The sequence below is a fragment of the Diceros bicornis genome, chromosome 18 (assembly GCF_020826845.1).
Source record: "Diceros bicornis minor isolate mBicDic1 chromosome 18, mDicBic1.mat.cur, whole genome shotgun sequence".
NCBI classification, from domain to species: domain Eukaryota; kingdom Metazoa; phylum Chordata; class Mammalia; order Perissodactyla; family Rhinocerotidae; genus Diceros; species Diceros bicornis.
In genome coordinates this window covers 15,129,359-15,152,510 of record NC_080757.1, presented here as the reverse complement: position 1 = coordinate 15,152,510, position 23,152 = coordinate 15,129,359, and the positions used below count along the sequence as shown (strand labels likewise).

General features: G+C 51.5%; 1 protein-coding gene across 8 annotated transcripts in view; it reads left to right on the top strand.

Moving 5' to 3' along the window:
* Positions 1–23,152, top strand: part of RAP1GAP2 (RAP1 GTPase activating protein 2) — a 218,525-nt gene that overhangs the window by 26,472 nt on the left and 168,901 nt on the right. For 4 of the 8 annotated variants that reach the window (XR_009222681.1, XM_058560068.1, XM_058560067.1 and 1 more), the window contains one exon: positions 12,032–12,067. Coding sequence is in view for 7 of the 8 variants with exons in the window: in XM_058560068.1 (XP_058416051.1) it covers positions 12,032–12,067 (36 nt within the window). In the remaining variant the exon portion in view is untranslated. Of the gene's footprint in view, positions 1–5,105; positions 5,316–5,515; positions 5,842–8,037; positions 8,156–11,406; positions 11,518–12,031; positions 12,068–23,152 lie in introns of those variants that run through there. The other 4 variants (XM_058560071.1, XM_058560072.1, XM_058560070.1 and 1 more) reach the window with 4 other exon arrangements.

Below are 23,152 nucleotides of genomic sequence, written 5' to 3'. Positions count from 1 at the left end.
GCAGGGATTCTGGGTTTGAATTCTGCCGCCACCACCTACCAGCCCTGTGACCTTAGGCAAGTCCTTTAACCTCTCTGAGGTTCCACGTCCTCACCAGGAGAAAGGACATGGTGTGGTAAGGAGTAAATGAAATAAAAAGCATGGCACATCTGGTTCGTGGGAGATTCTCAAGAAATGGCTGCAGTTATTTTTTGCAGACAAAAAAACTGTGGCGGAGGGAGTTTAAGTGGTTTCCCCACAGCTACATTTAATGTCAGAACCAGGGCTGGTGTTCTGACACCAGGCAGTTGCTTATCTCCTGCAACACAGAGAATTCCCCCATCCCTCCATCCCTTTTGCCAGAGGGCAGTATGGCTGCTATCCTAGAAACACAAGCAAGAAGATGCCCTCTCTTCCTCCTTGCACTACTCAAACTTGCCTGTAGAGGGTGCCAATACCCACATCTGGCCCATCCTGGTGAGGGAAGTACCCAGGTGAGGCTCTGCCGTAGGAGGAGAGGGTTGGGAGGGACCCAGCTGGATGTAGGGAGAGCGAAGAGCTGACTTTGTGATCTCCTTTAGTGAGAATCTGCTTCAGATGGCTTCTAGTGCCCAGGCCTTCCTGCAAATAACTCCAAGGCCACCAAAGATAGTGGGAGTATTGTAGTGGATTTCATCCAGTGTTTCTCACAGGATCAGAATCATCTGGGGAGTTTGCTAAAGATGCAGATTCCCTGGTCCTACCCCAGAATGATGGAATCAGAATTTTAGCAGTTGCATTAACTAACACGTGAATAGGTCTGTGCCAGTCCCTGCTCTGAAGGCTTAACACGTATTAACTCATTTACCCCTCCCAACAGCCATATGAGGTAGGTACTATTAGTCTCCTGATTTTATAGACGGGAGTCTGGTCTGAGGCACAGAGAGGTTGAGGAACTTGCCCAAGGTCATACTGCTGGCAAGCAGCAGGGCTGGGGTTTGAACCCGTGCTTTTCAAACCCCTGGGGGTTCTCATGCCCAGTACATTTGAGAATCGCTCTTCTATAACACTATTTTATAATGCTTTCTTGTCTCCTTTTGCTTCCTTTTATTTGTCATTATTTTAAATAGCATTTATTGTGTTTTTTCAATTATAAAAGTAAGAATTGCTTATTTCAGAAAATTTAGAACAACACAAAGAAGAAAAAAATCATGATCCTTCATCTTGCACCCTGAGCAATATGGCCCTGAGCAGATTATTTAGCCTGTTTCCTTCCATTTAGAAATTTACGGTGACTGTCTTCCCATGTCATTACATACACTTCCACACCCACTTTGTATTGGCTGAAATGTAATGTGTTGTTGGGAGGTATTTCTTTCTTTAACCTACCCTGTTGGAAATTTAGGTTGTTCCCAGTCTTTCATAGTTATGACCACAATGTGCTGGAGACCCTCAAAAGTACAACTTGGCACACAGCTCTGAATTTTTCCCCTTGGGATGGCATGGAATTGGGAATGGAATTGCCGGGTCAAAAGGCATGTGTATTAAAATAACCCCCTTTTGGGGCCGGCCCTGTGGCTTAGCAGTTAAGTGCGTGCGCCGCGCTACTGGTGGCCCGGGTTCAGATCCGGGCGCGCACCGACGCACCGCTTCTCCGGCCATGCTGAGGCCGTGTTCCACATCAGCAACTAGAAGGATGTGCAGCTATGACATACAACGATCTACTGGGGCTTTGGGGAAAAAAAGGAGGAGGATTGGCAATAGATGTTAGCTCAGAGCTGGTCTTCCTCAGCAAAAAGAGGAGGATTAGCACGGATGTTAGCTCAGGGCTGATCTTCCTCACACACACACACGCACAAATAACCCCCTTTTTATTGAAGCACGGTATACATATAGAGAAGTGCACAGATTTTAAGTGTACAGGTTGATAAATTTCCACAAACTTGCCACACCCATGTAAAACCAACACCCAGATCCAAAAACAGGCCATGATCTGTGTTCTAGAAGCCTCCTTGGCATGCATGTAAGGATTCTGATTTGTTATGTCAAATTTCCTCCAGCAAAGTTGTATATTGATCTCCTCTGAGTTTTCTTAAGATTGAAGCACAAACTCTTTGCTTAAAAGCAGAGTGGATGGAAGAACCTTCTGGAGTCAGGCAGTGAGAGAAAGACCCTGGTCCTCCCTTTCTGGGGCAAGACGGACTTCACTCCAGGGTAGAAGAGGTGGTCCCAGGACTGGGATCAGTGGTCGGTTTGAGCTCCAAATAGTTTAAGAAGGTTTTAAAGAAATGAGGCTTTGTAGCTGCTGCTGCTGCTTCTTTAAGAGCAAACCATCCACATGTTTAACGTTTTTTCTTTAAATGATAAAATGTTGGTGGTAAAAAAAACATCAAGCAGCACAAAAGGACATAAAGAGAAAATTCCCTCCTCCCAGGTTTCCAATCCCAGTCCCATTCTTCAGAGGTAATCAGCTTTGGACCATTGCTTATGTTTCCTTCTAGAAATTGTCTAGGCATATATAAGAATTTATGTATTTCTTTAAACTAACAGGATCCTACTATATGAGCTGCTCTGTGTCTCTTTTTTTTTTCTTGAGTTTTGTTTTTTCTTTTTTTTGTGTGTGATGAAGATCAGCCCTGAGCTAACATCCGTTGCCAATCCTCCTCTTTTTGCTGAGGAAGACTGGCCCTGGGCTAACATCCGTGTCCATCTTGCTCTACTTTATATGGGAGGCCACCACAGTGTGGCTTGACAAGCGGTGTGTCAGTCCGCACCCGGGATCCGAAACTGCGAAGCCCAGGCTGCTGAAGCGGAGCGTGCAAACTTAACCACTACGCCACTGGGCTGGCCCTTACTTGAATTTTTAGGATTATCTTTATGTAGTAACACATATAAATTGTGCCTCCTCCTTTTCAGTGGCTACATAGTATTGCGTTGTATGCTTGTTCTACAGTGTAGTTAAAAGATGGTCATTTAGGTTATTTTTTGCATTTACTATTACAAACAGTGATATAATTAACATCTGTGTGCATAGATCTTGTCAACTTGATGAGCGTACCTGTGGAATAAATGTCTAAAAACAAAATTGTCGGCACAAAGGTAATGTGCATTTAAAATTTGATAGATATTGCCAAATATCTACACACGAATGGTGGGGGTGCCTGTTTCCTTATATCTTCACACTGACTTTATGGTTTTTTTTGTTAACCTTTACTATCTGATGGGTAAAAGTGATACTTTATTATTGTTTAAAAATTTCTTCAATTCTGCTACATTTTGTAGCTTCTGGAGTCCACAGCCATGTATTGCTAGCAGTTTTCTTGCTAGGCGGGCATTACTGAACAGATCAGAATAAATTGTGCAATCATATGTCAGAGTCCTGCTCTTGGAACCCAGTTCTCACGAGCACGCCTCTTGCAATTTGTTTTGTCATTGTCTGGCTTTCAGAACTTGTGCAATGGCACATTCAGTCTATCCCCGGACATAGTGGTGTGGGGAAGTGATCAGTGCTGTAAATCACAACGCAAGTGTTAGATATCATTTTATCTCCATCCCAACGCATGGATTCCTAACCGATGTGGGTTTGCTGGCTCTGAATGGCATCGCACCCTATTTTCCTGTAGATCAGAGTGTCCTTCTCTGCCATTGTCCTTTGTCCTCACCTGGCTTATAAAGGAAACAGGTGCTAATCTAGCCTCCCCTTTGCAGAAAGCTCACCTGAAGCCTGAAAAGAGTACGTGACCTGGTCAAGGTGATTCAGTGGTGGAGCCGGGAGGATGGCCAAGCCCCATGGGGTCAGCGCTGGTGCCAGCTCATGCTGTCTGGAGTGGGGGAAGGATCCAGGCCGAGGGATCTGGTGCCTGCTTCTCGAGGGGCATCTGTTTCCTGAGCTTCCTGTAACTGCCTCATCTCCGTGCCTGGGAGAGGAGCATGTCTCATCTTTCAGCTCCCACTGGTGGCTGTGAGGACAGAGCTGCCCAAGCAGAGGAAACCATACTGTCTTTCTCTTCCTCCTGCCCCCATGGGCCTGCAGACATGATGGAGGGGCTGCTGGCAGGGCCTGGGCTGCCTCCTCCTCTGATCCCAGCCAGCTTTCTTGGTTCCACGTCCCTCTAAAGCTCTGCCCTGGGGTTGGGGCTCTGGCTGGGACTTGCCCCCTCAGCTGGATCAGGAACACCCACAGGCCTCCACCAGGGAGGGCAGGGCCTTGTGACTTGGTGACCCAAAGTGGGCTCTGGGGAAGGGGCGAGGAGTAACCTCGGGAGAGAAGGAGCCTGTCTGGCCAGGTGTTGGGAAGACTTGGGCCCTTGCTCTTTCCCACATCATCCTTGTTCTCTCCCGACTGTTGAGATGAGCTTTGCTTTCAGGGCCTTAGTTTCCCCATCAGTAAAAAGGGCACTGCATGAATTGTGGATTTCTGTAGGTTCCGGAGACAGTGGGGCAGGTTTGATCTGGTCATTGGTGCCTCCCGACGCAGATCATCGTACAGAATAGTGGCTGAGAACCTAGGCTCTGGAGCCAGACCTCGCTCTGCCGCCATCGAGCTGGGTAAATTTTGTCAAGTTCCTTAACCTCTCTGAGCCTCAGTTTCCCCATTTGTAAAGTGGGGATATCAGTGGTGCCATCTCAGAGGTGGTTGTGAGATTGACACAAGCTAAGCGGTGAGGTCAGCGCTGGCCCATAGTAAACTCGCAGACACAGGCACTGCCCCTGGCTCCCCTGTCCCCATAGCTTGTCCCTCATCTCCATTCTGACGCCTGGCAAGCTGAGTCAGCCAAGGTCTGGGAGGAAGCTGGGCCGTGCTTGGTGAGGGCTGGAGGGCTGGCCCTGGCTCACAGAGTGCTTCTCTTTTCTCTTGACTCGTGGTCCTTCCCAGAGACCCCGTGGACCCCTTGCTGTCCACACGCACAGAGAAGAGGAACCCAGGGGACAGAGCAGGGGCTACAGGAAGCTGAGCAGGACCAAGGGAGGCGCGGAATCGTAATAATAATTATAACAGCTCCTGTAACACTGCAGGAGCCCTGTGCTGAGTGTGTACGTGCATCTATAATCTTGTGAGGTTGGTGGCAGCCACCCCATGTTGTAGAGGAGGAAGCTGAGGTTGGAGAGGTTGAGTAACTTGCTGGAAGTCACACGGCTCCGAAGCTTGGGAGGCTGAGTGCCGAGGAGAGGAGAGTGGGAGAGGCTCTGGAATGGCTCTCACCTCCCTCCAGAGCTTACGGAGTAAAGTAAAAGCCATCTGGGGACCTCCCTTCTCTCTCTCCAGGCCCTCACTCTGGGGGGTGAGGAGCTGCAAAACTCCTTCTGGACTCTCCAAGGTTCCCGGACCCCAGTGCTTCGAGGAAGCCCAGGATGCTGTGAGTTCTGCGCCCTCCCTGCTGATGCAGATGGGCCATTGTCGCTCCCTGACCAGGTGTCTGAGTCCTGTGACTCTGTGTCTTTTGTTGCTTCCATGCAAGGGACCAGAACCCCAGGTGAGAGAATCCAGCCTCCGGGTGGCAGCAGCTGAAATGCTTGCAACGTTCCTCCCTGCCTGGTCCCGGGGCCGCCCTGCTGACCTTCAGATGCTTGGGTCTGGGCCTGCGTGCCTCCTGGGTCTACAGGCACTTGGCCTAGGTGGCCCTCTACCTGGCTGTTTCCCTTTGTAGACTGTGAGGGCCTGCATAGGAGCGTGTCTCAGCTGTGTCTTCCCCAGAATATGTTGATGGACAACGTGCACACATGGTCACATGCGTGGACAGATAAGAATAGATAAGATGAGTGGTCGGAAGTGCCCCAGCTTGGAGTGACTGTGACCCCACATCTTTCTCTCCCACATGAGAGCAGTCAAATGATGTGTTCCAGTGGTGGGCTTGCCATGAACTCCCTCTAACTGATAAAAAAGTAAGTAATTTGTGAATGGAATTTTGTTATTAGTAACCCACATGACAGCTGGGCCGAGGCCGAGAGCTGCATCTGGCTCACCCTGGTGCTCTCGGCGCCCAGCGTGGGGCTGGCCGGGAGTAGGTGTTGGCATCAGTGAGGCAGCAGGCTGAGTGGCTGATGGGCTGTTTCTCCCTTCACTCTTTTGCTTCTCAAGCCCTTTATCTTAGTCGGGACTTCCTCAATGGAGAGAGAGAAATTCAGCTCATACTGGCTTTAGGACTCAAGGGATGTCTTACTGGCTCTTATATACCCAGGGGTGGATCTGGCTTCCAGCACAGCTGGATCCAGGAGCTCAGATCACGTCCTTAAAACTGGATCTTTGTCTTGTTCCCTGTCTCCGTCAATTCTCCCCACTGCCTTCCTCTGGGTTGGCTACGTTTTCCCGTTCTCTCCACAGCCCCAGGCTTCCATCCTGTGGTTTAGTGACCCTAGGGAGAAGAGGGGGCAAGTGTTTTGGGAGTGAGTCTTATTGGGTCGGCTTAGGTCTCCTGTCACTGCGGCCAGGAGGGTGGATGCCTAGGTGCTCCCCCTAGGGATGGATGGAGCACAGAGCTGTTTTGTTCAGAAAGAGGCTAAATGGCTGCAGGACAGGCAGGACCCGAAGTGTCCACAGTACCTGTTCAGCATCTCCTGGCTGTGTGGTGCGAGCAGCGGGGTGAGAGGTCTGGGTGTGGAGTGGACGTCCAGTGGGAAGCCAGCGGTCAGACACAACCCCAGAGGGTGAACCACATGATCCTTCCTTTCCTGGTGAAGCCGGGGGTGGAGGGTGCAGCCTGAACCGAGGACCACCAGGCTCCTGCTGAGAGCCAGCTGCCTTGGAGGAAAGGACCCCACGCTCTCCACTCCCCAGCTCTGAACTGCTGAAGACCCTGAAGCTGCTCCTGCAGCCCATCCAGAGTCCTGCCTGAGGCCCCTGGAGTATTCCCTGCTGCAGAGGAGTCAAGAAAATGGAAATGCCTGCATCCCTTGTCCACAACCTGGGGGTGGCCCTCCAACACCACAGCACAGATCTGACTCTCGGGGTGGCAGCAGGCCCCAAACAGGAAGCTGCAGGGAGGGTGGGCCAGCGAGGGAGGCCAATGGTGGCAGCCACACAGCGTTATTTCCCCTTCTCCACTGCTTGGGGGCAGGGCAGGGGCGTGGCACCCCATCTGTGCCTCCCTACCCTAGTCTGTTGTAGTGTATGTGTCGCACCCCTCTAAGGTCTGTCATTAGTGAGCACCTGCTGTGTACCTGGCATGGTCAGCACTCGTGCATGTCAGAGATGAGGGCTAGCCTTTAGTTCCAGCTGGAAAGACAAACACATGAGCACAAGGTGCCCCCTCCCACCTCCACCACTGCCCCGTGACACTGCTGACCTCTGTCTGGACACTGAGAAGTATAGATCTGTGCCTATGCCTGTGTACATATGAATGCACCTTGTAGGCATGTGTGCAACCTGTGTGTGTGCCTGGGTGTATGTTGATGTGTGTGTGAGCACGTGTGTCTGCATCCAAGTGTGAGCATGTGTCTGTATGGGAGTTGTAGGTATATGAGATGTACATGCAGGTGTCTCTGTTAATGTCTATATGAACCTGCACGTGAGTGTGCAGTACCTGTGTGCATGTGTTTGTGTGTGTCTAATGACATGTATGTGAGCATGCATGTACCTATGTGTACCTGTGGATCCTGTGCCACATGTGTGCAAGTGTCATTACGTGTGTGGGCTGCTTTATCAGGCATGTGCTGAGCTGAGCCATGGTGGAGCAGAAGGCAAAGGTTTCGTCTTGGACAGCCCCAGGAAGTGGGTGTGAGGGGCGTCAGTCTGCAGGGCTCCCTGAGTCTTCTAGCCAGGTCTCTCTCTCTCTTCCCCAGGCACAGTTGTGGGAATCCTTGGGCCTCCTTTGGGTTCTGGGAAGCCAGGGCTGTGTGTGGCTGTGCTGCCAACTCGGGCTGTGGTGCAATCTGCCAGCCAACCCCCTTCCGGAGCTGCGGGTTCCTCTGGGCGTGGGGAAGCTGCCCTTTGCAACCTCTCCTGCCCGTCTTGGTGCCTCCTGGAGGGCAGGACACACCTCCCACCCCACCTCTTCTCACCCACAGGAAGCGTGGGTTGGGGGGCAGGCAATGGGGGAGGTGCCACGCTGGGTGCTCCGCCCTACGCTGGTGGCCCGCTGACCCTGCTGCACCACGGCCCTCTCGCCAACAGCCCTGAGAACATCGCTGGGACCAGGGGCCCTGCAGCTACCATCATGTTTGGCAGGAAGCGCAGCGTCTCCTTTGGGGGATTCGGATGGTGGGTGACAGGTGGGAGGGTGGTTGAAGGGATGGGAGCGAAACTAGCCGTGAAGTCTTGTTGAGCATTGTGGCTGCCTGTGGGAACAGAGGGCTCAGGTTGTGCCGAGACCTGGGTCAGTAGGGGGACAGTGATACTTGGGCTGGATGGAGATGCAGGATCCTGGCGGGGGCATCAGACACTAAGCTTTTCCTCACTGTCCTTCGGTATAATCTTCTAGGGAATCCAGAAGGTTGAGCTGGAGCCAGTATGAATGTGATGGTGTGACTGTGGTTGAATGTGTGTGTCTCTGTCATGTGTTCCCGTATATGTGTATGTGCATCTATGATGATCATGAATGTGTGTGTGCGTGTCTGCCAGTCTGTGTGGCTGTGTGTGAGGCAGGGTGGATGTGCCTGTGCATGTGACCACATGTGTACCGTGCATTTGTGAGCAGGTGCCATTCTGCACCTCTGGTCTGTACCTGAGTGTGCTCTTCTCTGTGCCTGTGTGTTATGCTCCTGTCTGTGTCATCTTTGTGACTTTGTGGCAGGGGGAGTCTGTGGCCCGCTGGACCTTGGGGCTGCCCCCTCCCTGCAGGGGTGAGCTGTGAGAGAAGGGAGCAGACCTGTCTCGAGAGGTGCCCCCCACCCCGGGCAGCCAATCCAGCTTTATCCCTACCTGAGCAGCTGGGCCTGCACTCCAGCCTCTTGCCTGACCCTCTGGGCCACCTTTTGCCACTAAGCTTCTGTCTGGGACAAGGGAGAGGCTCTTTCCTCCTCAGGGGCCAGAAAGTGGGGAGACTGAGGTCAAAGGCTTGTCTCTGATTACCAGCTGCTGGCAGCTTTGCCTCAGCTGGAGAACGGGGTCTAGTGGTTTTCATTATCGGTTTCCTTTCAGCTTCTGGGCCTGGGGTGTTGTCACCGAAAAGGTTCCCACTGCTGGGAGGAGGGTGGCAGGGGGGTGTCCTGGTGTGGAAGCTGGTGGGCTAATGGGGGGCACAAGAGTTGAGGGGAAGAGGAGGAGGCACTGGGGGCTGGCGAGAGATGGGCTCTGTTCCTCTGGCTGATTATTTGCCCCCATATATATGTAGCTTCTGATTTCTCTTTTCCTCCTCTTTGAAAGCTCTTTGCCATCCATCCTCTGGCAGGAAGGGGTTATGGGTGCTCCATGTTGGGCAGATGGGGACACTGAAGATGAGATGATACCAGGGGTGGCACAGTGTGTCCTAGTGCCTGCTAGTGGGCCCTCCGTGACGCCCGGGGCCAAGGGGCTGCTGTCCTGAGTGTGGGGTCTGGGTTTGAATCAGATAGTCTGCTTCCTGGTCAGGGATGGGTTTGCGAGGCTGGGCTGGGATTCCTGCAGGGCAGGGCCCAGGCAGTGGGATGCTGTCCTCCGAGGCTCACCTTTCTCTGGGAGGTGTGGAGTAGACAGAGGACCCGTGCTTGGTACATTGTACATGCTCTGTAGATGCTTATGGAATGATTAAATGAAGTGTTTTGCCCATGACAGGCATTTGGTTGGGGGCCCACTGAGTTTGAGGGGATGGTAGGGCTTCCTAGTGGGGTTGGAGGGTTAGGGTAGGCATCATCTGGGGATGCTGTCAGCTGGGCGGGGACATCACAGGTGATTGAGGGTTAAATTACAGATTCCTAGAGCCCTGGTCCACTCGAGACAGTGAACGGAATCTCAGGGGGTGGTATCTTAAAAGGTCCATTGGATGCCAGAGTGGGTCTCCACTAGCATCTGGGTGGACAAGGTGATGAGAGCGAAGGGGATGGGGCAGGGGAGGGAGGAGAGAGAAAGCACCAAGGAGAACTTGGGGAAAAGCCCAGGGTCACAGCCACTGCCCTATCTACTGTCTCAGCCCTGCCAAGGCCACAGGCCCTGCCCTCCTGGGGCCACACCCCAGCGTGGGAACACTGCAGACAGACTGTAGGTGTGGATGTGGGTGCTGGGACAGAGGCTGCTGTGACCCAGAGTGCCAGCGGGTGGCGTGGTGGTTGGGTTGAGAGGGAGCCACACCAGGAGTCTGGGTTCTGGCCCTGGCTCCACCTTGACTTATTGAGGAACTCAGATGGGCCACTTCCCCTCTCTGGGTCTCAGTTTCCCCATGTGTAAGTGAGGGATTTCTGCCTCACCCACAACACAGGGATGTTGTAAGAATTAAAAAAGTTTTCTTGAGAAAATACAAAATGTAAGGGCTTGTTGTTAGGGATTACAGTTGGGTTGCTCTGGGTTACAAATATTACAGCAGAATGTGGGGATCTGACTCCTGGGTCCAACCTCCCCCATCTGGTGGATTGAATGGGAGAGGAGGAGGGTCTGTGTTCCAGAGGGGGTTCAGGGCCCAATGAGACCCCTGGGGACCAGTTGTGGAAGCCCCAAGGAAGGGGCCCAGGAGGTGTGTGGGGGAGAAGCTGGGAGGGACCTGGGCCAGGAGCCTCAGGTGTGGCTGTTTTGCTGTTGGGAACTGAGATCAGAAGGTGCTGGGAGTTTACTCAGAGTGAAAGGATCCCACCCCCGGCTCGAGGGCTTGACGCTGACCTGTGATTGCTGGGGCAACTCCGCATCATCACCATGTGGCCCCTGACACCACTCCCCTCCCCCTGCTGGCACCAGTAGTCGTGTGTATGGGAAGCTTGTGGCACAGCTGAGCTGGCTGGACAGGGGTGACCGAAAGAACTTTCCAGGGTTTCAAGCATCCTGGAGGTGGTGGTGATTTTGGTGGCACTGATGGTGATGATGACAAGGGGGTGGGTGGTGGCGAAACTGATCATGATGGTGATACTAAGGGTGATGGTGACACAGGGGGTGGTGGTGACACTGATGCTGATGCCCGTGGTGATGGTGGCAATGATGGTAGTAACGTTGATGGTGATGCTGACACTGGTAGTGATGGTGATATTGGTGGTGATAGTGACCCTGATGGTGGTGGCGACCCTGATGGTGATGGTGACAGTGGTTTTGGTGGTGACGTTGATGGTAGTGACACTGAGCAATGGTGACACGGGTGGTGATCGTGACACTGGTGGTGATAACGATACTGGTGGTGATGGTGACACATGCTGATGGTGACACTGGTAGTGACACTAGTGGTTGTGACCCCTAAACAAGAGGAGACACCAACAGTGGGAATCTTGTCCACCTTTCCCTCTCTAGAGAGAGGAAGGGGCCTCTTTTACCAGCCATAAGGGCTGGCATATGCGGCGGGTAAAAATAGAAGCTTAGCAGCACTGCCTTGTCTTCCAGTGAGGGCGGGCGCAGGCTGGGGCGGAGGAGCTGGCTGCCGGGACAGTCTGCCGCAAACGTGATCTTCCCTGCTCTGAGCTCCCATGCCTGACAGATCCCACTGCCCGCGCACCCTGGAGCCTGCTGTCGAGGTCTGTCCCAGGAGTGGAGTGTACCTCCTTGCATGGACTGGCAGCTCCCAGAACAGGAGGGTCCTTGGTGCTGGGGGTGCTGGCATCTTTCCGAAACTAAAGCCCAGGAGATATCGATGTGTTGAATGTCCAGCTGCCAGTGATCGATGAAGCTGGGTTACAGAGTCCTCTTGTGGAGGGCGGGTAATGAAGGGAGAGGCTACATACAAAGTGCTTAAGATTCCTGGATCTGGAGTCAGATGCCTGGATTCAGATTGGGCCAGTGATTTTACCCTTCTGAGCCTCAGTTTCCTCATCTCTAAAATGGGGGAGGATAACAGTACCCATGTCACAGGGTTATGTGTGGCTCCAGCCCTCACAGAGCTGGAGGAGAACTTCCCCTTGTGGCAGCTGTCCCCTGCAGAATCCTGCCGGTCTGGTGGTCTGGACAGGCCCAGGGACCTCTCCCCTGCAGATGCCAGGTGGGAGCCCTCAGCCCCAGCACTGACTGAAGCCCTTGCTTTTCTCTTGGCAGGATCGACAAGACCATGCTGGCGAGCCTGAAGGTCAAGTGAGTAGCTACTTCCTGTTATGTAGAGGTCAGAGGTAATGGCAGCTGGAGCTCCTCTGGGGCCCTCGTTCCCTCTAAGTTGTGGGAAACATGAGTGGGGCCGTTGCATTTTTCAGATTCTCCATCTCCACCGGGGAGGGGCTTCTGGATTGGAGGAGGCTGGACCCGGCTTTTGATTCCTGGGTTATCTGGGGAAAGGCAGATGCCGGAATGGAAGCAGCAGGCACCGGAATGGTGGGAATGTATATAGCGGTGTGACTTTTAAGCTACTACTTAGGGGTGTAAGAAAGATAATTATATTTTCTATCACCTTAATTTTCATGTGAAGCCCTAGTCCCATCAGGCTGTCTTTCTGACATTCTCACCTATGTGAAAAATTGTGCCACATCGTTCTAGGACCTCATAAAACACCCCAGTGTGTGTGTGTGTGTGTGTGTGTGTGTGTGTGTGGGGTCAGTTGGTCATTGAGTCACCAGTTACCAGATCTGTCATCCTGAGCAGTCTGGCCCTGGAGCTCTCTGAGGCTTTCAGCACCAGAGTTGGAGTCTGGGGAATTGTGTGCCTCGGTTTACCGCATGTCCGCTTGTCTGTCTAGGGAGCCCTGAGCAGGCACACCTCTGTCCTAGACCCTCCAACTGCTCTTCCTTCACCACCTTCGTTCCTTTACCCTCCATGTTTCTGGCTGAACCATTTTGTCTGCATCCTGATCTTTCCCCCTTGAGACTTAACAAAAGTCAACTTCCACCTGCATCCCTCCCTTGGCCAATGGGTACTGACCAACCACCTGCTCCAACTGAGTGAATCGGAAAGGAGGGAAATTCTAGGAGGAGACATAGCATTGGTCACTAGCTCAGAATATTATCCTGCCACATGGGAATTAGCTTGTGCATGAAAAATTCCTCCTTTGGAGGCAGCTCCTCCTGGTGCAACTCCCCCATCTCAGCTGAAAGGTTTTCCAGGCCAGCCTCTCTTTGCTGTGCCGTTCAGGTGCCAGCACTGACTGTGCATCCTCTGGGTACAGGTCCCTGGGCAAAGCACAGCCAGTCTTGAGAGTTGGCATATAAAAGGGTCAAAATAAGAGGCTTCTCACTCTGGTTTGTTTTGCTCAGAAGGGTGAGAGTGGGCAGTTAGCAGGGCTAGGATGGACAACAAACTGCCCTTGCCCTCCGAGAGCTTCCAGTCTCTCTGTAGAGTTGTCTACAGCGGTGCAGTGGGAGCAGTCCTGGAAGACTGCCAGGAGGAGATAGCTTCTAAAGCAGCTCTTAAAAATGGGGCAGGACAGTGGGCCTGCCTGTGCTGGTTGGCATAGGGTGTGCATCAGCCACAGCGTTCAGGGCAAGTCGCTCTTGGGCAAGACACTTAACTTCTCTGAATTTCATTTTCTGTATCTTTTGTCCAATGGACACAACAATGCCTGGCCTTCCTAGAGCTTCCCAGAGCTCATCTGCACTTTTTTTGTGTGTGTGTGTGAGGAAGATCGGCCCTGAGCTAACATCTGCCAATCCTCCTCTTTTTGCTGAGGAAGACTGGCTCTGGGCTAACATCCATACCCATCTTCCTCCACTTTATATGGGATGCCACCACAGCATGGCTTGCCAAGCGGTGCGTCGGTACGTGCCCAGGATCCGAACCGGCGAACCCTGGGCTGCTGCAGTGGAGCGCGGGCACTGGACCGCTTGCACCACTGGGCCAGCCCCTCATCTGCATTTGAATGAGATGCTAGGCATGGAGCAGAGTTACTACAGGGTGTGGAGTGGTAGGAGTGTTTCTTTTGGTGCTATCTTGGGACATCTAGTTCAATTTCACAAGCATTTATTGAAGGCCTGTTTGTTTTAACAGGTAAAGATGACCTCTATATAACTTGGAAGGGAAGTAGTTACAAGGTGGAGTGAAGGGTTGGGGGCATGGGCCAGTGTTGAGATTGGGCCCAAGTGGGGTCTCTGGGTATCTGGGGGACAGTCCGAGGGCTGAGGCACTGGGGAGGGGTGTTGAGATGGTCATTTGGGACAGTGTGTAGGACCGTGTTCCTACTTGTACTTGGTTAAGATTCTTTTGATTGCAAGAAACCAAAACCCAGTGTAATCTGGTTAAGCAAAAGATGGAATTTATGGAAAAAATCCCAGGGAGCCTCAGGGAACCCCGGGGAGGAGGTAGAGGTGGAGCTCAGGAGAGGTTGAATAGGAACTGGAACCCACCCCAGCAAAATCCAGGGGGCTTCTTTGCAGAAATTGATAGGCTGACCCTAACATTCATATGGAAATTCAAGGATAGTCTTGAAAAAGAAGGACAATGTTGGAGGACTGTACTTCCCGATTTCAAAATTTACTACAAAGCTACAGTAATCAGGACAGTGTGGTATTGGCATAAGGATAGACACACAGATCAATGGAAGGGAATTCAGAGTCCAGAAATAAACCCTCACGTTTATGGTCAACTGATTCTCAACAAATGTGTCATGACACTTCAGTGGAGAAAAATAATCTTTCAGTGAATAGGGCTGGGACAACTCATATGCACATGCAAGAGAATGAAATGGAACTCCTCTCGCAGCATATACCAAGATTAACTCAGAATGGATCAAAGACCTAAATGTAAGAGCTAAAACTATACAACTCATAGAAGAAAACATACATGTAAATCTTTGTAACCTTGGAGAAGGCAATGGTTTCTTAGATATAACACCAAAAGCACAAGCAACAACAAATTGATAAATTGAACTCCATTAAAATTAAAAACTTTTGTGCTACAAAGGACACCATCAAGAAAATGAAAAGACAACCCACAGAATGGGAGAAAATATTTGCAAGTCATATATCTGATAAGGGACTCATCTCTAAAATATATAAAGAACTCTTACAACTCAATATACAAAGACACAATAATAACACAATGCATAATAACACAGTAATAACACAGTTAAAAATGGGCAAGGGCAGACAGAGAAATACAAACACTGTATGATTTCACTCATATGTGGAAGATAAACAAACACGTGGATAAAGGTTACCAGAGGGGAAGGGGGTCAGGTGGTGGGCAAAAGGAGTAAAGGGGCACATATGTATGGTGATGGATAAAAATTAAACTATTGGTGGTAAGCATGATGCAGTCTACAGAAATGATATATAATAATGTATTCCTGAAATTACACAATGTTATAAACCAATATGACCTCAATAAAATAACTGAAAAAAAAATGGGCAAAGGATCTGAATAGACATTTCTCCAAAGAAGATACACAAATGGACAATAAACACATGAAAATATGTTCAGCATCATTAGCCATCAGAGAAATGCAAATCAAAACCACAATGAGATTCCACTTCACACTCACTAGAATGACTATAATCAAAAAGACAGATAATAACAAGTGTTGATGAGGATGTGGAGAAATTAGAGCCCTCGTACACTGCTACTGAGAAAGTAAAATGGAGCAGCTGCTTTGGAAAACAATCTGGCAGTTTCTCAAAAGGTTAAACATAGAGTTACCATAAGACCAGCAACTCCTTTCTTAAGTATATACCAAGAGAAATGAAAATATATGTCCATATAGAAACTGGTACACAAGGGTTCATAGCAGCATTATTAATAATAGCTCAAAGGGAAACAACGCAAATGTCCATGAACTGATGAATGGATAAACAAAGTGTGACATATCCATATAATGGTGTATTGGCCTTCAAAGGAAGGAAGTACTGATACATGTTACAACATAGATGAACCTTGAAAACATTATGCTAAATGAAAGTCAGTCACAAAAAACCACATACTGTGTGATTCTGTTTATGTGAAATGTCTAGAATAAGCAAATCCATAGAGACAGGAAATAGATTTGTGGTTTCCTAGGGCTTGGGAGGTTGTTAGGGGGAGTAAGGGGAGTGAATGCTAAAGGATACAGGCTTCTTTTTGGGGTGATGAAAATGTTTTGGAACTAGATAGTGGTAATGGTGGCACAACCCTGTGAATATACTAAAATCCATTGAATTGTACACTTTAAAATGGTGAATTGTATGGTAAATGAATTACATCTCAATAAAGCTGTTAAAAAAGAGAGAGAGAATCTCATTGGCCCAGCTTGTGTCGGTTGTGTACCCCTGGTCCAATCTGTTTAGCTGGAGAGATGGGGTTTTATGGATCAGATACAGCTGCTGCAGCCACCTCTCTGTGTGGGAGGTATTAGTTCTCAGAGAAGAAAGATGGATTGTGGGCTGGGCAGACATCCTAAGAGGTTTTCTCTAGCCTTGGGACTAAAAGGGAGATTAGTACCTGTCCCCCACCTCCACTGACAGTACCTAATATGGAATTCTGCCTGGATGCCCAGGACATGGCTCTGCTCACTGACAGGTCCGTTAGGCACCCAACTGCACATGCTAGGGCTGTCCCAGGCACCAGGATGCCACCTTCCTTCTGCCTCTGCTGGGTGAGACATCTCTCTACTTGTGCAGCCCATTGACTTCTCCACGGGGCACAGGCTGTGGCCTGTGCTCCCAATTGCTTCGGCTGCTTCCCTAGGGACCTGGTGTCCTTGACATGAAGAAAATCGGCTGTGCAACTCCTGGAGGTGTCTCTGAGCCATCCAGCTCTGCAGATGGGGGTTCTGGTCCCACATCATCGAGCACTTACTATGTGCTCAATTTTCAGTGCACAGTTCCCCTGAGGTTTCACAACCGCCTCGTGAAGCAGCTACCATTGCTCTCTGCATTTTACAGATGAGAAAATGGAGGCTCAGAGAGGTTAGGAAACTTGGTCAAGGTCATCAGCAAGTAAGTCATGGAGGTGGGATTTGAATCCAGGTCTGTACGTCATGGCTGGTTCAGTCCAGGCTGGAGCTGAGTAGTTCTCAGCACCTACCCTGCCCTACTTTCTCACTCTCTTTTCCCGATGTGCGTGGGGGCCTCGTACATAGAGAGTCTGCATGCCTTGGCCACAGAGTGCCCCTCTGTCTCCACAGTGGGTGGGTGAGAGGGCCCATCCCCCTGCTGGAGGTCCATATTGAGTGGCATCTGTGGTACCTGAATGATGAGGATCCTCAGAATCAAGGGGCACAGGGGGCATGGAGCCACACAGGAACACTGGAGGAGGGGGTGACAGTACACGCAGAAGAGAGTTGGGAGGCCAGATTATAGCCCTAGGCTAACAAATGGGCAAATCGTTAACCTCTCTGAGCCTCATTTTCCTTATCTCTAAAGTGGGAAAGTTGGGCTACTGTCTAACCTGCTGTCTTCTAGCTTTGACATTTTAGGAGTTTACTTTCATGACTTTTGTCTTTTTGTATTTCTCTTAGGACCTTGATGATGGTAGGTGCTCATTGTATTTTTTTTTAATTTTTAAAAAATTTTTTAAATTTTTAAGTGTTTCTTTTTTCTTTCTTTTCTTTTTTTTTTATAATTTTATTTATTTATTTTTCCCCCAAGCCCCAGTAGATAGTTGTACATCATAGTTGCACATCCTTCTAGTTGCTGTATGTGGGACGCGGCCTCAGCATGGCCAGAGGAGCGGTGCATCGGTGCGCGCCCGGGATCTGAACCCGGGCCGCCAGCAGCAGAGCGCGCGCACTTAACCGCTAAGCCACGGGGCCGTCCCAGGTGTTCATTGTTGAATAAGTAAATGCACGCATGAATGAATGAATGCCTTTGAGAGCAGGGGCTCTGCACACTTCATCTCTGGCTCCCTAGGTTCTAACACTGTTCCTGGTACATAGCAGGTTCTCAGTCTGTATTTGCTGAACGAATCAATTATGGGTCACCACGCAGGTGGAGGGATGGACAGAGAGGCAGGTTCAGCAGGTGGGGCTCCCCCTTCTCCAGCCTGCTCTGGGGCCAGCTTGGGATAAGATCCCTTTCTGCACTAGTTGATCCATAGCCAGACCAGATTCCCCAGAGGAGAGCTCAGGTTGGCAGGGCCAGGTGTCTCGGGTTTGCTCAGGGATGTCCTTGAAGCAGCATCCAGAGGGTGAGGACCTGAGCTGGGAGCCTTAGATGCTTTCCTCCACTCCTTTTTGCTGCCCCCTGCCCTCCCTCTCAGAGATCCCTGCTTCTTTGCTAAAGAAAGAGGTGTGTGTGTGTGTGTGTGTGTGTGTGTGTCTGGTGCACAGGCTAGTAAGCCATCCTCCAGCCATCTGAGATGCCTGTCCTACATGGGGATGGGCCACAGTGGGACTGGGTGAGCACAGGATGGTTCAGTGCAGCCTGTCTCCACTGCTGGGGGCCCAGTATCAGGCATACTTCTGATTATGGAGAAATCTAGAACTCCCTGTCTTGTAGGAAAAAGAATCCAACTTTTTAACTGATGGTCCCAGCTCTTGGTCGCTAGAAATGGCATCTCTGAATAGAGAGAAAGTATGTGATGGAGCCTAGAGGTGACTGTGTCCTCTTAGTTCTTCCTCAGGAGAAGGAGGGAGAGGGAGGGCCTGGAGGAGTTGTCTGCCTGGCAGCGTGTCCTGTGGTTTGGCCAGAAGACACCCCACAGCCACCTCTATTCTAGGTTTCAGTTTCACCAGCTAAGAATTCAAAATCCTGTTGGAAGTGAGGGACCACACAGGGCAGGAGCAGACAGTGCGTCTCAGTGAGCTTCCCTTGGCCCCTGGGGTCCCTGGTGGCAGCTGCTGGAGCCCTTGTCCATGAAGGATGGGGGCTTGCTGCATCCAGAAAGCTCAACTTCTTGCTATATCACAGCCCTTTTAAATTCAGGGCTTCCATCCCCATTCTATGAGAATTGTGCACCAAATCTAGATGATTACCTTCACAGACATCTGCTTCTCCTGGGTCTCTTGGTGTTGTTGGCAAGGCCACATGCTAATCTCGGGGGGAGAGAGCAGAGTCAGGGCCTAGGTGTCAGGGCGTCAAGTCTCTCCTTCCAGCTTTCCAGCCTTCCTTCCAGAAAGCCCATCCCTCCACGGTCCACTCCTTGATTCCAGTTTAATGGCTTTTTTCATGCATTGGTTGAGGGCCATGATTGCCAGTTCATTTCCCCATCTTCCACCAGGTCTTCGTTTACTGTGGATTACAAGAATCCTTCAGGTACCACAAAGATGTTTTAGAACTTTCTGGGGCTGCCCCATCTTAGTCAACTCCTCTCTTACATACCTAGGGCATCTGCTGAGAGTTTGCTGGGGTTGTCAAGGATGGAGGAGGTTGATGTTTTGGGGTGTTAGAAGGCTGAATCAATTCAGCTCGGATTTACTGGGCACCTACATTCCAAGCCCAGTGCTAGGCCCTGGGGTTGGTGGGGAAGCAGAAGTGAAAAAGACACAGACTCTGCTCATGAACGCTTATAGCCCCGCAGGGAGACAGACATATAGACAGCCAATTGCAATGGAATGTGACAAGTGCTAACAGAGGTCCTCAGAGTGGATGGAGGAGGGCTTCCTGGAGACTTGGTCATGCCTAAGCCGTTTCCAAGGGTGAGTAAGGTCAGCCCGGAGGAGAGAGAGGCACTCCAGGCAGCCCCAGAGCACAGGCAGGGAGGCGAGAAACAGCACAGGGTGGGAGGGACCTGGGTGCCGTTATTATTACCAGATAGAAAACAGGAGTGGTAGTGCTAGGGCAGGCTGGACCATGTCTAAGAGTATAGGACAGCTGTGTGGAGGGCTGGGCGTGCTTTTCTGGGTGACCAGGAGCCATCGAAGGGTTTTAAGCTGGGGCTGGAGAGTAATGTGGCTGGATTTGAGTCTGAAGGCCTCCTGGCTGCCCTCTGCCAACTCATTGGAGAAGTTAGAGGCTGGGGCAGGGGCATTGGGGTTGGAGAGAGTGGACAGATTGGAGAGCTGTCGAGGAGGTGGACTCCCTAGACTGGAGCTGGTTTGGATGTGGGAGGTGAGGGCAAGGGAGAGGTCAAGTGAAGACTCAAGTTTCCAGGTGAGCCCTTGGGTGGATGTTGGTCCGACTTACGGAGACGAGGGAGGGAGTCAGGCTCTGAATATACAATCTTCACTCTCCGTTTTCCCTCTCTCCTCCCGTGAGGCTGGCTTAGATCTTGACTCTTATACCTACTCTCCATAGAAGGGGACAGAGGAGGGGAGCAGCATGTCGAGGGGCGCAAGAGCTGGTCAGTGACCAGGAAGCAGGCAGAGCTGGTGGTGGTCCTGGTTCTGGCCCCCACCGTGCTCAGCTCCTGGGGTGCCTTTGGCAGGTGAGCTCCAGATGAGCACTGGCTGCTGCTGCTGCCCTTGTAACTGACAGCTAGCCTGGCCGGGAACGCGGGGAGCCCACTTTCAGACACATTCCAGGTGGGGCCGAGGGGAATGTCCCTGTTTCTGTCTCAAGGCCCTAGTTCATTGATTTCTTTAGGATGGGCCCTGAGCTTGAGAACCGTGTTGGCGTGTGTAGGTGTTTGTGGGTGTTCATAGGCGTGTGTGTATGCTTGCCCGTGCAGGTGGACTTGAGCTTGGAGGGCCCATGTGGGTGACTGTGTGGTGCCTTTTTTGGCTTTAGCGAGTTCCTATGGTAACCACGAACATGTCTGTTTTGGGATCTGGAGTCTCGGGGCGTGAGTGGCTACAGGGAGAAGCAAGGCAGGCGGGTGCTTAGCCCGCAATTGGGCTGTGGCCTGATTTCATTGCCAGGCACTGGCGATGCACCTGGAGGTGCCATTTGCCAGGCAGCAGGGTCTGCACACTCCAGGGATCTGTGAGCTCCTGGCCCTCATCCCGGCCGGTCCCTGCCATGCCCAGGAAGACCTGGTGAGTCCCTGTTCTGATTTCTTCATGGACATACAGGTCCTTGGGTCTTGACCAGGTCTGAGGGGTACCTGCTGATGGGCGAGCAGGGGGATGGGTGGCAGCTCTGGCCAGTAGGTACTGGGCATTGGGGCTCTTCTGAGATGGGTGTGGGATTGCGAGCAGAATGGGCTCTGCTTATTCCTGGGGTCATGTGAGGGTGTTTTCTGTGTGGCTGGTGAGATGACTGGTCCTTGGTCCCGTGGGATATGGCTAACTGTGTTACCGTGGGGGACAAGGGCGGGGATGCAGAGAGCAGAATGCAGATGGGGCAGGCTGTGGCCCATGGGCCCGGGCCCAGCGATCCCTGGGGGGCCCTTCCTTTCCCCATTCAGCTCCCTGAAAGAGTCCTTGTGGATCCCCAGGTCTCTGGCCATGCACTTGAGCTTCTTCTCAGGTGTCTCCAGGCCCAGAGGCCTGCTGGCCTGTCCTGGATGGGAAGGCTCCAGGTCCCATGAAGAGGAGGCCAAGGGGTCTACCCAGCTTACTGGGAGCAGGATTTGGCCAGGGCTGGGGAAGGATTGCTTCCGGTGGGCTTTGGAGAGAGTCTCTGACTCCCTAGATTGTGCATCCCTTGTGCTTCCTGCACACACACTGTGGATCCCTGGGTGTGTCAGGATCCCCATGCCCTCCCTTGGAGAGGCTCCTGATGGACAGGGCCCAGGAAGCACTCAGAGGTGTCAGGGAGTGGGGGGCATGCTTGCTTCTATCCCCTTCCTCTTGCTGGCTCCTCTGGGCTGGGAGCAGGAGTGGGGACAGGAGTGTAAGGAGGGGATGTAGATGACCCCTCCCCTGGGAGCTATCTGCTCTCTCTGCCTCTGAGGGGGCCCTGGGTGAGGCTATGCTGGGACGGGGGCCAGGTGGCAGGAGTTGCTGGGTCTGGCTGTGGGGTTGTGGTCCTGGTGAAGGGCAAGGGGAGCAAGGAAGTGGACGTTCTATGCTTTTTCCAGACCATCTAGACTGTCTCTCTCTGGATGGCAGTCTGAGCCTAATCCTTGACAGCTTTCCCTGGGAGCATTGCAAGAGGGAGAAAAGAGCTTTTAGGAGAGATCTCCAGATCTCTGGAGTTGTTGAATCTTAGGCCTTGAAATAAAGTCAAATTAGCTACTATGTGAATCCCTTGTGCCCCTAAAACTAGTCACCCAGCCTGAGCTTGGTTACCTCCAGTGATGGGGAACTCATTACCTTGTAAGGATGTCTAGTCTATTGCAATACAGCTCTGATTCTTCAAAGCTGACCATTATTTTCATCCGGAATCTCACTAACTGCCATTTCTTGGTGTGCCCCACTGCCCCCTGAAACAAGGCTAATCTCTCTTTCTTCTGAGACCTCTTTAGACTTTGGAAGGTGGCTCTTGTTCCCTGAGTCTTCTCTTCCCCTGGCTGGTCATCCCTGAACCGTTCGGCTGTGTTTGAGATTTCTCACTGACTGGGCTGATCTTTGTTGGAAGGGTTCAGGTTTTCCAGGCTTTATCTCAAAGCCTGGCCAGAGGGGTTGGCCTGGGTAGCTGCGGGAGCCCTGTGGACATGAGCATGGACAATTAGAGGTCATGGGCTTCAACCTCCTTATTTACAGATCAATATGTACACTGAGACCCCAAGCGGGGATGTTCCTAGCTTGAGATGGCACAGCTCGAAGGCGGTGGGTGCAGGACCAGCCACGAGAGGTCAGCTCTCTGTCTCTGTGCGGTGCCTGGATCCTTTCCTCCTTCTCCATCAACTGCTCCATCATTGCTGTTTTCTGACTTAGGACCTCATCTCTTCTTTCTGAGGACAGACCTGATGCCTGCGGGGATCCGGCAGGGCCAAATACAACCACGGGAGGGGCTGGGGGCGCACGTCGGTGCTCTGCAGGAACACCACCTGTCTCACCAGATCTTCCACTTTACAAGAGAAGCTAGAAATCTGGAATTTTAGGCAAAATCTTGACAACTAACTCAAGAATTAAAAAAACAAAGCCATATGTGACTTCTCCTGCAGGCCAGATTCAGCCCACGGGGCCACCGTGTGCCGCCTCTGTTTTGGGCGTGTCATCCTTTTCAAGTCTCAGCTCCTGTCTCCCAGTGGCCCCTCCCTGGTCCCTCTCCCCAGGTCACCTGTCCCTGGTGCCCTGTCTCCATCTCCAGCTGCTGACTGATCATTTCCTGCTCTGTCTCCAGACTCGACTCGCTCTCAATTAACCTTTTCTCTCTTCCAAATCCAGTTTTTTCTCTGTCACCAGGTTGTGAAGCCCCTGAGTCACGGGGTCCACTTCCGCCCTCCTCTTGGTTCAGGCCCATTATCTCCTGCCCAGATGGTAACAAAGGCTGTCTAATTAACCTCCTCCTTAAGCCTCTGCCAGCTCTAATTCATCATCCCCAAAGCCGTCTCTAG